Here is a 15839-nt window from a genome sequence, read left to right as displayed (position 1 = left end):
GCGATGGACGTCCAGAAATGACCCAAACACAGCAGAATAATAAGAAGAATAGAAACACAGATGGAGGGCAGATCATCTGCAGATACAGACACCAGCTCACATTTCTCCTGGATGATGAGAGATGATGAAGAGGGAACATGTTAATATGGAAAATCCTGCTCAGTAAGCCTTTTATTACTTTTAACAGGATGTCAAATGAGCGGGTTTAGTGACTGTTTTCTGTCCCAGGATTGTGTTTGTTTCATTACAATACAAACACAGCATGCAACATGTGAAGGGGGGAAATTAAAAACAAGAAAATCACCCTGCAACTCGGGAAGAAATTACCATTTTTTGCTCCTAGGACTTCCATTTTTGTTGCCGTGGTAACAAAGCATCAAGGATGTTTTTTTTTTACTAGTATCGTGTCAAAGTTTGAAATCTGGTATCGTGACAACCCAAGTCGAGGCACTCAACCTGTAATGTCTTCGCCCCAGTGGTGAACATCTCAGATATAACACAAGAGCAGTAAAGCCTTTGCTTCTTCCACAAAATGTGCTATGGGTCTTTAGAAGGACAGAACATGATTTGCTGCGGCTCATTTATGTGCTAAAAGTCTGATTATTGAAGCATAAGAGTGAATCAAGAGGAGAAAACTGCATCAGTTAAAATGCATAAGATGCATGTTTGCTCTTCAGGTCACGTTTTTTGTACGTATCTAACATCCATCTGTAAATCTGTCAGGATGTATGAGATGTGGTTAGTCATCTATTTACAGCTCTCAGTGATGCCATCCTCTAACTGACAGCATAACCAGTGACTCACCAGCTAACAGACACAGGCTTCCTACATGAATTATAGGTGCTGATGGCAGGGAGAGGATGGATGAGTGTGCTGGTGATTTTTGCACAAGCCTGACTACGTTAATTTATTTATTTATGTGCACAATAATGAGGCCCAGACTTAAAATGAAACCATGTCCAGACAGACGAGTGTTTTCCTGCGTCTATCTAGGTGGAGCGGGTTCCTGCTGTGTGCGGTGGCCATGCTGCTGGTCATCTTCCCCATGTTCACCTTCCCGAAGAAGCTGCCGCCCCGACACAAGAAGAAGAAGAGGAGGAAAAAGCTGAGCCTGGACGACCTGTCCAGCGACGACGACGTGCTCAAGGAGAAGAGCAACAACAACAAGGCTCAGACGGTCACCTCGTCCATGGGCTTCGGCAAGGACATCAAAGGTACCTGAAAACGCTGCTGTGTGTCGGTTAGGGCTGCTGATGTCACTAATGATGTCACCCCTAAATGGATATACAGTAAAGTAGAGCCTAAAAGTGTAAAAATGATGACGTCTTTGTTTCCATATAACTGTCTCTTACAGTACTTTTTGTTTTTCATCACATTAGTCATTAGTGCAGATTCCGTAGAAATCCACCAAATCAATACTTTATGATTCTTTCAGGTTAGAGGGAACTGTTGGAGTCATCTTTGAAACAAACAAAACAACTTTTCTCTTACGTCTTCTTCTTCCTCCTTCCAGACCTCCCCAAAGCAGCAGTGAGGATCCTCAGCAACGTGACCTTCCTCTTCGTCAGCCTGTCCTACACGGCAGAGAGCGCCATAGTCACCGCTTTCATCACCTTCATCCCCAAGTTCATCGAGTCTCAGTTTGGCATCCCGGCCTCCAGCGCCAGTATCTACACGGGTGAGCTGAACTACAGTCATTGAATCATCCGATCAATTTTCAGAGTATCCAACTCAAAATAAGGTTTATTTATGATAAAACTCAGATTTGGGAGGAAATCAGTATCATAGAGTCAAAACTGTTCCATCCTTTTAAAGTCTGTACAGCAGCACAGACACAGACAGCATGCAGACGGACCAGATTATTCATACAACACCCAGGACTTTAATATCTGCCAGTTCAGCGTTGCTGTGCTGGCTTCATCTTAGAGCAGAGCAGGGGAGGCTGTCTGCCCGGAGCTGCAAGCCAGCACGCATTAATAATAAAGAAACTGCTGGTCTTCAAATGAAGGGGGCACCTGGGACACAGAGCTGGAGCACTGAGTGCATCAAACACACACACATTCAGAAACACACACAACTGTTTAAACAGGCATAAAGGCTAATGCACGCTCAAACACGCTTGTTAACACAATTACTGTATGTATATCAGCAAGGTGAATTGGACTTATAAAAGATATTTTATACACTACAAGTCGTGTTAAAGACGAGGCTTCTTCTTTGTTTATAGACCTTTGTGTTATGTAAGTTGAAAGACGACACTGTGTCCAAGAAGTCCTCAGTCTGTCAGTGTGTATCTTCGAGATAGAGAGCCACTCAGAGCCGACCATCCGCTGGAGCTGATCAAAACTGATGACCTGTCGTAGCCACAGTTGCTATTTTGGTTTTCTGAAGCTGCTGATAACAAAAGAATTTCTGCTTTCGGAAGTGTATGTTAGGCCTTTCCTTTTCTCTGTAGGTTTGATGGACGTGTTAACAGACACACAGGAGCTTTATTATTTTATTATTATCAGCAGCGTGATGCACAATTGTCTAATTTTAACGGGACAATCTTCCTCCATGAGGTAGCTCATGAGGTAGCTCATGGAGTTGATGCCTTCTCACACAAAATGTATCAGTATGATGATGCTGTCATGCAAGTCAAACAGTGTCTGCACTTAAAATAGTGCAGCATCACTTTGTAGACGACAACTGGATTCCTGATGAGATTTTTTGCCATCATACTTCTTGAGGAAAAACAAACAACGGAGCAGAAACCGAAGCAGTACTACTTCAAACTTTCAGCTAATCGCTGCTACGCTATCAAAGTGTCCTCACACCAGGCTAACTATGGTGTCGAGTTCAGTGAGGACTGCAGCCCTCTCAGGAGTCCCCTAAAGGTTTACTATCTTTTTGGTTGTTTTGACAGTTTTGATATTAGGACATTGAAGGACCGATCTCGAACATTTTCATTTAAATAAATATCTGGTAGAGGAAAAATATGTTATATATTTGCTGGAATTTATCATGAAATGACCATGTGATGTCATCAGAGATTAAGGAAACATGCTAAGTTGAAATACTGGCTTCTCCGACAACAACTCTGCAGCCAGTGTGTTCTCCTCCTGAAGTTTCACGATCCCGCCCACTACCCGTTTGGTCACCCCGGGTTGCCAGATATGAAACAAATTGGCGCACAGGACTCGTGTCTACGCGCACATCTTGCACTCGAGTAGGTTCAGTGTCCTCAACCTGGCCACCCGCGTGAGCTTCGTGTTGTACTAGAAGCGTAGCTCTGTTTGGGAATAGCTGAGTGCGTGAGCGTGGGTGGTCGAGCAAGTTAGCGAGAGAGACAGGAAGTGATTGTGCGCATGAGTTACGAGAGTGAACGGGGATCAGAGCGGATCAGAGTGTTATCGGTTACTGAAAATAACGACTGTACAGTCAGGCTGTGTGTGCAATAAAACCACGTACTCCTCAAGACTAAAGCTGAGCTCCCGTGCCTTGCCTTCTGCTCGCTGCTGTGTGTGTAAAGTGACGCGAGTTAGCTCTGAAGCTAGCGGCAGCTTCGGCCCTGGAGCAGACCGATAAGTCTCCTCTGTGCTCTCCGACCACGGTCGAACACTGAAGCAGGAAAGGCCAAGATTCGAAACTGGGGAGGAGGCGGGCAATGCTCTCTAATATTTTGAATTTGGACTGCAGTACCCTTTTAGATGCTAACTACATGTTGTTCCTTTAAGTCACTATCTATCACGGAAAGAGCATTTGTATTTGCAGTATCACAGACTGAGTGCCTGTGGCGACATTTGTGGAAAAAATCCCAAGCGGCGCCCAGTTAGTGACGCGTTTTCCATCAGCCAGCAGTGGTTGGTCTGCCAGAGAGGGTAGGCGGAGCTAAGCGGCTGCTTTTCCGCTCTCTGCAAGTGTTGCGAGTAAACAGTAATCTACTATGGCTGAACAAACAAAGAAAAGATGGATGACTACAGATACAACTTCAACAAGAAGTGAAAATCCAAAGAAAAAGAAACAAACTCGACGCTCAGATGAAGCAAACAGTCTGAAAAGGAAAGCGACCGTCAGCCAGGAAAATCAAGAGTTACAACCGGAGCCGACCGTGGACGTCACACATGCAGCACTGTCTGGATATCTGGGAAGTGTGCTCCCGCAAGTACCCATTATCACCACAGGTGTCGCCAAAGAGAACCAACCAAGCCATAGAGCAGACTGAGCGTGCCGCAACTCCAGCGAAACTCATGATTTTATTTTAACATTGGACATTTGTGTGGGAAAGTGTAAGGTCAGCAATAATGCAGTTTTCATGAGTTACAAAATGCCTTTTGAAAAAAAGATTCTGATTGCTGTTTTCAAAGGGCAGCACATCATCAGTCACGGCTGCAGGTACCGTGAGTCATCTGAACCAGCCACACAGAAAGCTCTGTTTATTGACGGCTGGAGTTTTTAAACTCTGAAAAAACTCTTCCAACCCTTCCAAACACACTTGCATCTGTAGGATTTGGTCCAAAGAAATTCCACCTCGGAAGACTTTTGTTGTCAGAAATGTTCGAGTGTTGAGTTGCATAACTGTCTCAGCTGTAGGAGGAGTGGGCTGGTGGAGGCTGTGATAAAAACTGACACTCATACTGCACATATTTTCACATTGTTCCAGCTGATAGTGGGTGAAACCAAAATAATCCCTTGGAACCTGCTCAAGGACGTGTAGGTTAAAGGACCCATTTGTGTCCTTTGTTGTGAAGCGTCTTATGATTGAGATCAGGTGGAACGAGACAGCAGCACCCAGCTGCCTGGGCTTGTAGTTGTAGTCCCTCAGCAGAATACATGCATGCATCCCTTACTTGGCCCTAACCAATGACTGTATTTGAAGATGGAGGACTCCTCTCCATCTCCTCTGAAGCCTGAATATCCCCGCAGGGACTGTGCAGTCGAGATGGGCTGGTGGAGCCGCAGTATTGACGTACCGCCCCTTCCTCTACCCGACACACACCTTTACCTTGTGTCCTTGGCGTGTTGGACCCTCAGGTGGGCTCAGTCTGCAGCAGAACAGCTTCTTGTGTCGGTCTGAAGCACATATTCATGCTAATGGAAAGTTCAATGACTGCAGTGTTTGCTCCTCTACTCTGCTACTTGGGAACAGAATGCAGCAGGAGCCTGATATGTCAACAGAGCTGTCAATCATGAGGTCACACCCCCCGAGAAAAGAATCTTACTGTCAGGCTGCTAGATGTTTTGTTTTCTTTAACAGTCAGTCGCCTGACTTTCTGCAGGTAGCATGCATTTTGTTTTTCCTGAAAACTGCTGCCTCTTTTTCCCCCCCGAGTCCCCCCGAAACCCAAACTGTGAGCTGAAGGCTGAAAACTCCAGAGAGCTGCAGCGCTGGGTCGAAGTTTCTTTGTCTTCTGTTTAATGTAAAGAAAACTGTGATTATTGTGTGTTCAAAGCTTTACAGGGAATATAAAACCTCAACTCTCAGCTCTGTTTCATTTTTCCACATCATCATTTTCCTGAATTTGCTGTGTTCGATCACAAAGCAGAGTGTGAACATGAGTTCTCTGAGTTTGTAACATGTTCTTTCCCCTTCCCCCCCCTCAGGTGTGATAATTGTGCCCAGCGCCGGCGTGGGCATCGTCCTGGGCGGCTACATCATCAAGAAGCTGAAGCTGGGAGCTCGCGAGTCGGCCAAGCTGGCCATGATCTGCAGCGGAGTCTCCCTTCTCTGCTTCTCCACGCTGTTCATCGTGGGCTGCGAGAGCATCAACCTGGGAGGAATCAACATCCCCTACACCACCGGGTGAGCGGAGGGAAACTGGGAGGGTGAATTTCTTATCTGAATTTAAATTTACTCAGGGTGTCGAGTGGTCGGTGTGCGGCAGCTAAACACAAAGCAAAAACAAAGATGGAAGGTAAAGACAAAGGAGGCGCAAAAACAAGGATGAAAAGACAGACTGCTCTTCAAAGAGGATGACCTTTGTAACACTTCAATAGTTTGTTTTTGTCAGTAGATCTACTTGAACACAATCCTATCTAATAAAGGAGTGAAGGTAGTCTGTGGATCAGAAGCGCCTTAATCCTGAATTCTTTCTAATGGCCAGCAGGGGGCGACTCCACTTCTCGCTGAAGGAAGTCAAACAGTAGACTCCGTTATACTTTAAAGACCTCCCTCAGGCTTCAGGGTGAGTCCTGCAGCAAACAGGGTCTCTGAATGCTTTCACTTCCATCAGAGACAGCCGTTTGCTGACTGCAGTTTGGCCTTTTCTTGTATTAAATCACTTCCCGGTGTGACAGAGCCAGTGGCAGTTTTTATCGCCCCATCTGTGGCCGATGTCGGAGGGGGGAGCAGAGCGATCAGATGGGTGCAGGATAACAGATAGTGAGCCAGTAAACGGAGGCGTTTTCTTTTGGACGCAGCGTCCCTGATAGCAATTACATGGCAACGATGGAAAATGTCCAAGGACAGCTTGGAGGAGAGGATCTTTGGCTGACCGCCATCTTTTTTTCCTTTTGTGTTTCTCCTTGTGTTCTGTCTGTCTGCCCTCTGCTCTTCATCTTCAGCTGCGTTTCTTTAATGCTAATTTATTTCCTCTTTTCTCTCCACATCCTCTTTGTCTTATTATCTTTTTTCCGCTCTGTCCCATCCATCGATTTTTCTGCTTCTTGTCTGCATTTCTCCATCCTCATCCGTGCATCAATTAACACAGCAAAGGTTTTCATTCCAGCTCAAAAGTTCTCTTTATCAAACACCATATTGGTAATCTGTGATTTATTGGTTCCGATATCATTCTCAAAAATCCCAGTCAAGTGCACAAGCAAAGGCACAGAACCCAGCTACAATCTTCTGGCATTTACCCATCTACATACGAGCATACACGAGTGGTCCCAATCCAGGGGCCTTTCAAGGCTGTATTTGAAGGCTGGTTGCATCACAGCGGCGCGTCGAAGACTGTCCATCTTCAAAGACTCCTTCAGATACGGCCAACAAATGCGTCCTCCTTTTCCCGGGCCACGAAGGATCCACCCGGTGCATCCTTCACAGCCTAACATATCCTGAGATTCATTGCGCATTCAAACTAAATGCTGGACTCTTCAACCCAATCGAATAGCTGGAGATACACGTGTTTAAAAAAACGAAAGGGCCCTTGACACAAATTATCTTTGAAATAATAAGTTAAATCAATATCATCACAAGTGTTTGATATTGAATTGAGTTTCTCTCAAACATACCACACGGACAAATTCTGCTTTAACCCGGAAACAAACGTATTGATGTCTTTTAGCAGCACCACGACATGGGGTGCATCCCTCATGTCCAGCAGAGGGCGCTCATGTCACACACAAAATGCCAGTCCCAGTGTAATGCTAATAAGAATACATTATAAATCATATTTACACAATTAAATTAGCAAATTACTGGCTTAAAAATAGTGACAAATAACAAATGATGGCAACTGGAATCATTAACACCGCTACCTTTGTACAAAACAATAACTTCAGGGGCTCCGTACCTTACTAGTGATTTAAACAAACACTTTCAGTTACCAGTTTCTTTTGTTCTTATTGTGTTTCTTTAGTTGTTTTAAAATGTGATCATGTAAAGTGCATTTGAGTATCTTGAAAATTGCTATATAAATCAAATGTGTTATTATAATTATTAGTTATTAAAGGTGTTTTAAAATACAACACTGAAAGGAAGGTGTGTGTTTTTTCTTTCCCCAGACCTACTCTCACCATGACCCAGAGGAACCTAACCGGAGGCTGTAATGTGAACTGCGGCTGTAAGATCCACGAGTACGCTCCGGTCTGCGGCTCTGATGGCATCACGTACTTTAACCCCTGCCTGGCCGGCTGCAGCAGCGTGGCCAACGACAGCACTGGGGTAAGACATGGTGGATAACCTGGACAAGATAATGCAGTTGTACCAGCACCAATGCATCCATCATTAAATATACACTACATATTATTGCTGCTACTAGCAACAACTGCTTTAGAGGTGCAAGAAGAGATGTTGCAAACAACAACAGTGCACAGCTAAAAGAGTGTAATGTTAGGCAAAGCTAGCGAAATGTCAGCCATCACTGTTTCTCATACTCAATTTTACGGCTGAATACGTTTAAAATGTAAAGTGAAGATAAATATGGAACGATAAAATAAAGCAGATTCATGTAGAAGCAGGATTTCTGCGACGCTCTTCTGCAGACACAGCCCAGCAGGAATGTGATGCTAAAGTTAGCTTAGCTTGTTTCTATTTGCCAGTGGAAGTGGCAGGGATGTGAAGAAAGCTTGGCTACAGTTGCCAGCTGCGGATAACGGTCCGCATTTCATCTCCATCACTCAGGAGTGAAAAAAAAGTCCTCCACTTCCTTCTGCAGGTTGGGTTATTATTTCAATAAGCTATTTCTTATTTTGGAGGGGTTAAAAAGGAAGATTACCATGGCAACGAGTGAAGCATTTGGGTCAGCCTTACTTTACAGCCGTTAAAGATAGTAATAATATGTATATTTTAATGCTCTGGTATCAGGAGGATACTCCAGTATCAGAATCGGTATCAGAAAGGTAAATGCTGTCTGAACATCTCTCGCTAAAAGAGTTCAAAGCAGGTGATTTCATGTGTGGGGTGAGGTCTGCAGTCCTCTTGATGCTGATGTTAACGTCAGACTCTCCTCACTCGTATCCCTGTCCTCCCTCCAGATTCGTAACTACTCGGACTGCGCCTGCGTGCAGAGCCGGCAGGTCATCACGCCGTCGTCCAGCGGTCAGGGCAGCAACCAGCTGCAGCTCGTCATCGTCAAGACCTACCTGAACGAGAATGGCTACGCCGTGTCGGGGAAGTGCAACCGCACCTGCAGCACCCTCATCCCCTTCCTCATCTTCCTCTTCATCGTCACGCTCATCACTGCCTGCGCCCAGCCCTCCGCCATCATCGTCACCCTCAGGTACGACTGTTGTACACAGATGAGTCACTGGTTAGCTTAGCATTAGATGATGATGAGAGTTCTATATGAAAAGAATGACTAAATAATAATGATTATTTGCCAGCAGGTGTCTTTAAAAGATCTTTAATGAAGAAAACAAGTATTTTAAAATGGTCTTTATATTGGAATTAATTAGGTTTAAATTTCAACATAAATATTTTGTTTTTTCTCGTCTTTATGTTTTTTTCGAAGAGTGTTAAATATGTAGATTTTTGGGTTTATGTTCTTCTAGTGTCGACTTTGTGTATAGTTTGGATCTTAAAAACTCTGGTGGTAAAAGTTGGGACCGTCACAAAAAATGTGCATGTGATGAGGAAACTGCCTTCTCCTCTTTACTCCTTGGACTTTGAATAATTTATTCTATATTTTATTTATCTGATCAACTTTTAAAAATGCAAGGCCCCAGTTAAAACAGACTGAACGCCCTTTGTTTGCGAGGCGTTGATTTCCTTCTTCAGATGCTGGAAAATCTTCAATTCTGGCTCCGAAGCTCTGCGATGAATAACCAACCACGATGAAGGAGAACAGGACGATGAAACCATGGAGCATCATCTTATACTGAGAAAATGTTCTGGTGTTCCTGACAGACTGTTTCTGACTTCTTCCCAGGCTCCATGAGAGACGCAGCCAGTCATTTACCATCAAACACACAACGTTTGTGCCGAACATGTAGGCAGATAAGTAGTCGACCATCGCGTAGAGGTCTTAGTGAAGTCGTCTGTCCTTCGTCAGAATGAAAGCTGCAGGTGAATGTTGAGTTGGATCCTGAACAGAAGGTCAGCTTCTTGCTCTGCTAGTTGTTCAACAGTATGCCGATTCACGTCCAAGTGTGTTTTTCTGACAAGATTTAATTAGTTATTTGATGCTGTCAAAATGATGATTGACAGCTCTGTTGACAAGAACGGCTCCTGCAGCCAATCAGTTCCAGATTAGCAGAGTGGAGGACTAACGGTGAGAGGAGACGTAACTATCACTAACACTACAGTCATTGAAGTTTCCATACCTGTGATCGTTAACCTCAGACCAACACAAAGAAGCTGTTCTGCTGTTAAACACGCCGGCGTGCGGGATCCTTGCTGTTTTTTCATTGAGTTCAGTGTGTGTTTTGGTTAGAGGAAGCGCCTATCACTTATGTACAATGGGAGCAGATTGAGACGCGCCGTCCATCTATATATACAGTCATTGGTTTGCATCCATGCAAGTTAAAGTGTGGGGTAAAAAGAAGGGTTCCAGGTCGTGCAAACTTTAGAGATTTATCAAATCACTTTGGAAGAACACTGTCGATCTGCTGAGTTAAAAAAAGAAAGTATCATCTTATAAAAGATTCTTAGTCGTCATTACAGTTAAATCAGAAGCCCTACGTCGACATGCATCCATACATTTTCCCGTGATAACAAGTTATCTCTGGTTGTTTTCTACCGCTGCCTCTGGCTGTGTGTTTGTGCGTTTGTGTGACTTTGGTGTGGTTTGATGTATTGGTTGGGGTCCAACAAAATAACAGCAGCGGTAGGCCAACAAATCCTGAGCTCTGTGAGGTAAAATCAAGCCAGTTTGGTGGCTTTGGAAGGAGTGATATAAAAACTGTTTCTGGTGTAAAGAAATCGGGTCTCACTCTTTAACAAAAAGGTCTGTCTCAGTAGGGATCCTTTCTGTAATGTTGTCAAACACTAAGAATAACAATCCGCGCCTGTCAGTGGCAAAAAGCAGCAAAAGGATGAAGTTGTAGCCATCACATGCTGCAAACAGCTTCTAGTTCCCTGTTATGTGACATGATAAGAAAACATCCCACTCACCTGGCTGTAGTTATTCAAACAACGATAACTTTTAACTGTTTAAAACGTCTCGTCTCGACCTCTCCGTGTGCTTTTGTGTGCTGCAGGTCTGTAGCGGAGCAGGAGAGGCCGTTCGCTCTGGGCATGCAGTTTGTTCTCCTCAGGACTCTCGGTGAGTAGAAAAAGCACAGGGGAAAAGAGATACCTGTTTTTTATCAGGCGCTGTCTCATGTACACTTAATATTGTGTATTTCACTTATATTTGAGTTAAGTTTGACTTATTTTAATGCTGTAATTTTTGAGCAATCTGGCACTAGAATTTCCTTTTGGAAGTTATATCTTCATCAGAATTATACTGTGGCTTTTTCGGACATTCAAAAAGCCTGAATGAAAAGGAAGAATAGAGTATCTGCAGTGTTATCTGAGGACATCAATGCCAATCCATTAAAAGTCAGTATCAGTCCGGCCGTGCGCAGGATGAGAGCGTCAGCTAAATGCATTGATTGTAACTGCTCTGCACATTCTGTAACTGCTGACCAACGAGCTGATTTAGCGTCAGGAAAAGAGCTGCGTCCCGTCTGAATACATCGCTGCTCTCCTGAACGCCGAGTAACGAGGTAAATTGGCTTTGATGAATGACGGCCCGCAAGATGCTGTCGGTATGAATCAGGAACAAACAGGAAGTGTGGAGTTTGAAAGACGTGCGCATTAACCAGGCAGGGAGGGGAGTAAAAGGTGCTTTGCATTATGGGAATCGTAGGACAAGCTTTTTTTGAGCCAGGATTGGAAACCACGTCTTCTGCTGCCATTTCTTTCATCGATCATTCTTGTGATTCTAACAAGTAATTGATTAGATTCATGGTTAGGATGTTCTGAGCTCATTCTCAGCTCATTAATTCTTTTCTCTCTCCTTGTCTCACCTTTCTTGACTTTTATTCTCTCATTTCTTTACTTTTCTGTCTTTCTTTTCATTTTTTCCGTCTCTGAGCCCTGATCGTCTCCTTTTTTTCAACACTTTCTTCTTTTTCTTCATTTTCTTCTTGTCTTCCTCTGTCATGTTTTTTCTGTTCCTCTCATCTCTCTTCCTTTTCCGTGTCTTTCCCCTCTCTTCTTTACTCCAGCCTACATCCCGACACCCATTTACTTTGGCGCCGTCATCGACACCACCTGCATGTTGTGGCAGCAGGACTGCGGCGTCCACGGCTCCTGCTGGGAGTACGACGTCACCTCCCTGCGCTTCGTCTACTTCGGCCTCGCCGCCAGCCTCAAGTTCTTTGGCTTCCTCTTCATCTTCCTCACCTGGTACTCCATCAAATACAAAGAGGAGCGGGTGGAGCGCTGGCTCAAGCGCCACCTGTCGCCAGTCGACACCGTCGGCAGCCTCGTCTGCCATCCAGGGGGCCACAAGGGCCACGCCCGCACCCGCTCCTGCCCCGTCAACATCCCACGAGCCGACCCCAACGCGCTGCCTGCTAACGGTCCACCGCGCTCCGGTGCCCTCAACCGCGGCGTTAGCACCCAGAGTTGCCCTGGCAACGAGCTTAAAGCAGTAACTCCTCCCCCTCCAGGCACGCCAACGCCTGCAGCGCCGCCTGCCCCTGAGCCGGCCCGTTCGCTGGAACAAGTTTCAGCCCGGGTCTGAGTATCAGAGGGAGGGTGGGCGTCGAGGCAGGTCACACACACACGTTTAATCTGAAATCTGCTCCGCTGGATTTTAGCCGCTGCCACAGGCACCGATCATCACATGGAGGTCCAGCTCTCATCCTGAAACTCTTGTTGGCTGGCTAAATGCTTAAATTGGCTTTTGTCTGCACCACCGGCCTCTATGCGTCCTGATGTATTCAGAACCTTCAGCTCTGAATGATGACGAGTTGCAGAGACCCTCCTCTGACTCGCAGAGACCCTCCTCTGACTCGCAGATCTGCTGGCTTGGTGAAAATGTTGGAAGCATCCGGGTGTTTTCTTTGTGATCCACCGGCCGACGCAGCAAGCGGACAAAGGCTTAGCTTCCCCACTTTGGATGGAGGAGAGTTCATCACGCATACACCCACCTGCCCCCCGCCCCCTCCCTCACCTCGGCAATATGTGCCTTCTGTCACCACGGTCCTCACATGTACAGTACACATACAAACACACTGACACAGTGGACGTCCCTCAGACAGACTGTGGTCACCCCGTAGGAATAAGAGTCACCTGAACAGATACCTCAGCTTTGCCAATCCTCCTGCTTCCCCTCACGTCTGCGTGCTTCTTCTTCATTGGTGTTTTTATGTCTTCATCATGAGTTTCTTTTTGTTTCCTGGACGCTGCATATCACTCGGAACAAAAAAAAATCCTATGGAAATGTGACACACTGAAAAAAGTGTTAAGAACTGGAAACCGATGGCATGGTGCTATGTGAAAAACATTGTTTAATGTCCATTTTTTGTTCTTTTTGTTTGTTTTTATGGGTTAAAAGACTTGAAAAGAACCCAACAGGACAACAGGTCACTGGGCTAAGCAGCTTGGCACGCACAGAATGCATTCCTGTCCCATGCAAGGCCTTTTGTTGCTCCCCATGGCACAATGACACGTAGTATTACTGCTGGAAGTCGGATTGTTTGGCTTCCATACAATGCATCCATACATCCCAGCTGTTTCCCTCCTGACTCGGCAACCTGATTAGTGGTTTAACTTGAAAAAGAACAGGATCGGCATTTTCCTCCTGACCACATTCCTGTTCGGAAGAGTCACCTTCACGCGACTGGAAGAACACGGGAAGGAGAAGCTATGCTCGGAGAAGTTTGGAGGTTGGACTGGGAAAATGTTCTGGTGTTCCTGACAGACTGTTTCTGACTTCTTCCCAGGCTCCATGAGAGACGCAGCCAGTCATTTACCATCAAACACACAACGTTTGTGCCGAACATGTAGGCAGATAAGTAGTCGACCATCGCGTAGAGGTCTTAGTGTAGTCGTCTGTCCTTCGTCCGAATGAAAGCTGTGGGTGAATGTTGAGTTGGATCCTGAACAGAAGGTCAGCTTCTTGCTCTGCTAGTTGTTAAACAGTAGTCCCAATGATTTATGGGTAATTCTTGCTGAAAAAATAGGATTAGCAGTTTTCTACTTAACGACAGTTTGCATCCATGCAATTTAACTTGCATGGATGTGTGTGTGGAGTAAAAAGGTTTCCAGGTCGTGCAAACTGTAGAGATTTATCAAATCACTTTGAAAGAACACTGTCGATCTGCAGCTGCTGATTGTTTCCTTTATGTTTTAATCTGCGGATTCTTCTTTTAAATGAATCAATGAATTTTCTATCTGAAAAGAAAAAAGTGGAAAAAATGGCCGTCATGATTTCTAAGAGCCCGACGTTACATCTTTAAATACTTCTTTTGTTTTGACCCAAAATCTGATTCCGCTCTTTGTGACAGAAGCAGCGACTTCTCACTTTTTAAAAGCGTTAATTATTAAATATCTAATGTTTAGGAATCAATTTTAAAGAATAAATGTAATATCTGTCAGATGATTCATCAGTGATCACTTGAGCAATAGATCTGTCCCCAATGTTGACCTGTTGGATGACGTAGTAAACGAGAAGAATGCTTTTAGATGCAGTCATTTATCACACTGCAAAAAAACAATCTCTCAGGTTTTACTCGTCTCTTATTGGCTCCAAAAAAGTTGTTTTCTTGGTTTTGATTTCATCTGCGTCTTCATTTCGTAGCTCCTCTGGAGCTTTCGTTAACATTACCTGCTCTTCAGATTCAGTACGCCCTGCAGACGGCGACATCTTTGTTTCTTCTCGTCGATCTTTCCTTAAAGTCGAGGTTCATTCCCCTGAAAACCAGAAGGTCCTTTACGTAACATTCCTCGAGGTTTAAATCAGATGGAAGCTCGGAAAAAATGGAGATTCACTTTTCCATGAAGGCAGGACAGAACTGCTGGTGAAGATCATATGATGATTGACATCTCCAGAACAATTACAGTATAAATATTAATAAAATCTACTTTAAAAGTTTTTCTCTCCCTGAAGACAGATGTGATTCACTTCCTTCCTCCTGAGCCAATGACGAACATAAAGACACAACGTGCTCTATCTGTAGTTTTTTCTGGCATCTTTAAGAGGAAAAATGTTCCTAAAATCGCAGGTAGAAATATATTTGTCTGGTAAAAATTGCAACACATTTAAATATTATTTCAAAATTAGGGATTAAAATAACGTTTGGCATTAAGCGGCCCAATGGAAGCAAAGAAACGCTGTAATGATATGAATTTAAATACCACTGAACTGATGCAACGATAAAGTTTTTATGTTACATTTCTGGTTTTAATTTTACTGATTGGATTTGATTATCTGTCGGCTAAACTTTTAGTGATGCAAAAAAAAAATGACCTGGGGATTCAAACCACAAAAAAAATCAGACGTAGTAAAATGTTTGTAAAAGATAAATTAAGTGACATTTAAATTCCCCGTTGTAACAACAACTTACTCAGTAGAGTCAAATTATAACGGCGACTGTGTTTGGGGGCTAAGTATTGGATAAATCTGGAAATTCATACGACAGTTGAAGGTTTAGTCTAAGGCATTTCGCTACGGAAGCCCTAAGAGGACATGCATCCTTACATTTTATTAAGTCCGTTTTTAGTAGTTTCAGGTTGTTTTCTCGAGATCGAACTTATTTATCTCGTTATCTCGAGGTAACCAAGCTTGATTTTTACCGTGCTAACTTAATTTCAGGTGTTTTCTCGAGATCTCAGGATAACCAGGCTGGTTTTTCCAATTATAACAGATTAATTTATCTCAATATTCGAGTTAATAAAGCTTGTTTTCCTGTGATAAGTTCATTTCAGTTGTTTTCCTGAGATCTCAGAATAACAAGGCCGGTTTTTCCCATTTATAACGGATTAATTTATTCAGATAACAAAGCTGGTTTTGTCCCACAGGACAGCTCTGCAGCCAGACCCCTCTCGGTTTTGTCGGGATAACGGGATAATCCTCTGGTGATCTGGACTTTGCTATCTCGAGATAACGAGATAAATAAGTCGAGATCTCGAGAGACAAATGGAAATTACTCGTTATCAGTGATCATGCAGTGAATCAAATGTCCGCTTAGGGCTTCCGTATTTC

General features: G+C 44.2%; 1 protein-coding gene across 1 annotated transcript in view; it reads left to right on the top strand.

The window, feature by feature from the left end:
• Window positions 1-12374, top strand: part of LOC138611978 (solute carrier organic anion transporter family member 5A1-like) — a 32007-nt gene extending 19633 nt beyond the window's left edge. Inside the window, exons 3-9 of the mRNA XM_069685258.1 lie at window positions 994-1214; window positions 1514-1678; window positions 5584-5782; window positions 7705-7864; window positions 8677-8921; window positions 10840-10904; window positions 11854-12374. Coding sequence (XP_069541359.1) covers window positions 994-1214; window positions 1514-1678; window positions 5584-5782; window positions 7705-7864; window positions 8677-8921; window positions 10840-10904; window positions 11854-12374 — 1576 coding nt within the window. The remainder of the gene's footprint in view (window positions 1-993; window positions 1215-1513; window positions 1679-5583; window positions 5783-7704; window positions 7865-8676; window positions 8922-10839; window positions 10905-11853) is intronic.
• The last annotated feature ends 3465 nt before the right edge of the window (window positions 12375-15839 follow it).

Source organism: Semicossyphus pulcher, unplaced genomic scaffold (genome assembly GCF_022749685.1).
Source record: "Semicossyphus pulcher isolate SPU_LCO1_2020_fin unplaced genomic scaffold, fSemPul1.0.p SCAF_7, whole genome shotgun sequence".
NCBI lineage: Eukaryota > Metazoa > Chordata > Actinopteri > Labriformes > Labridae > Semicossyphus > Semicossyphus pulcher.
Note: the sequence above shows the minus strand (reverse complement) of the source record. Positions and strands in the feature narration are given on the sequence as shown.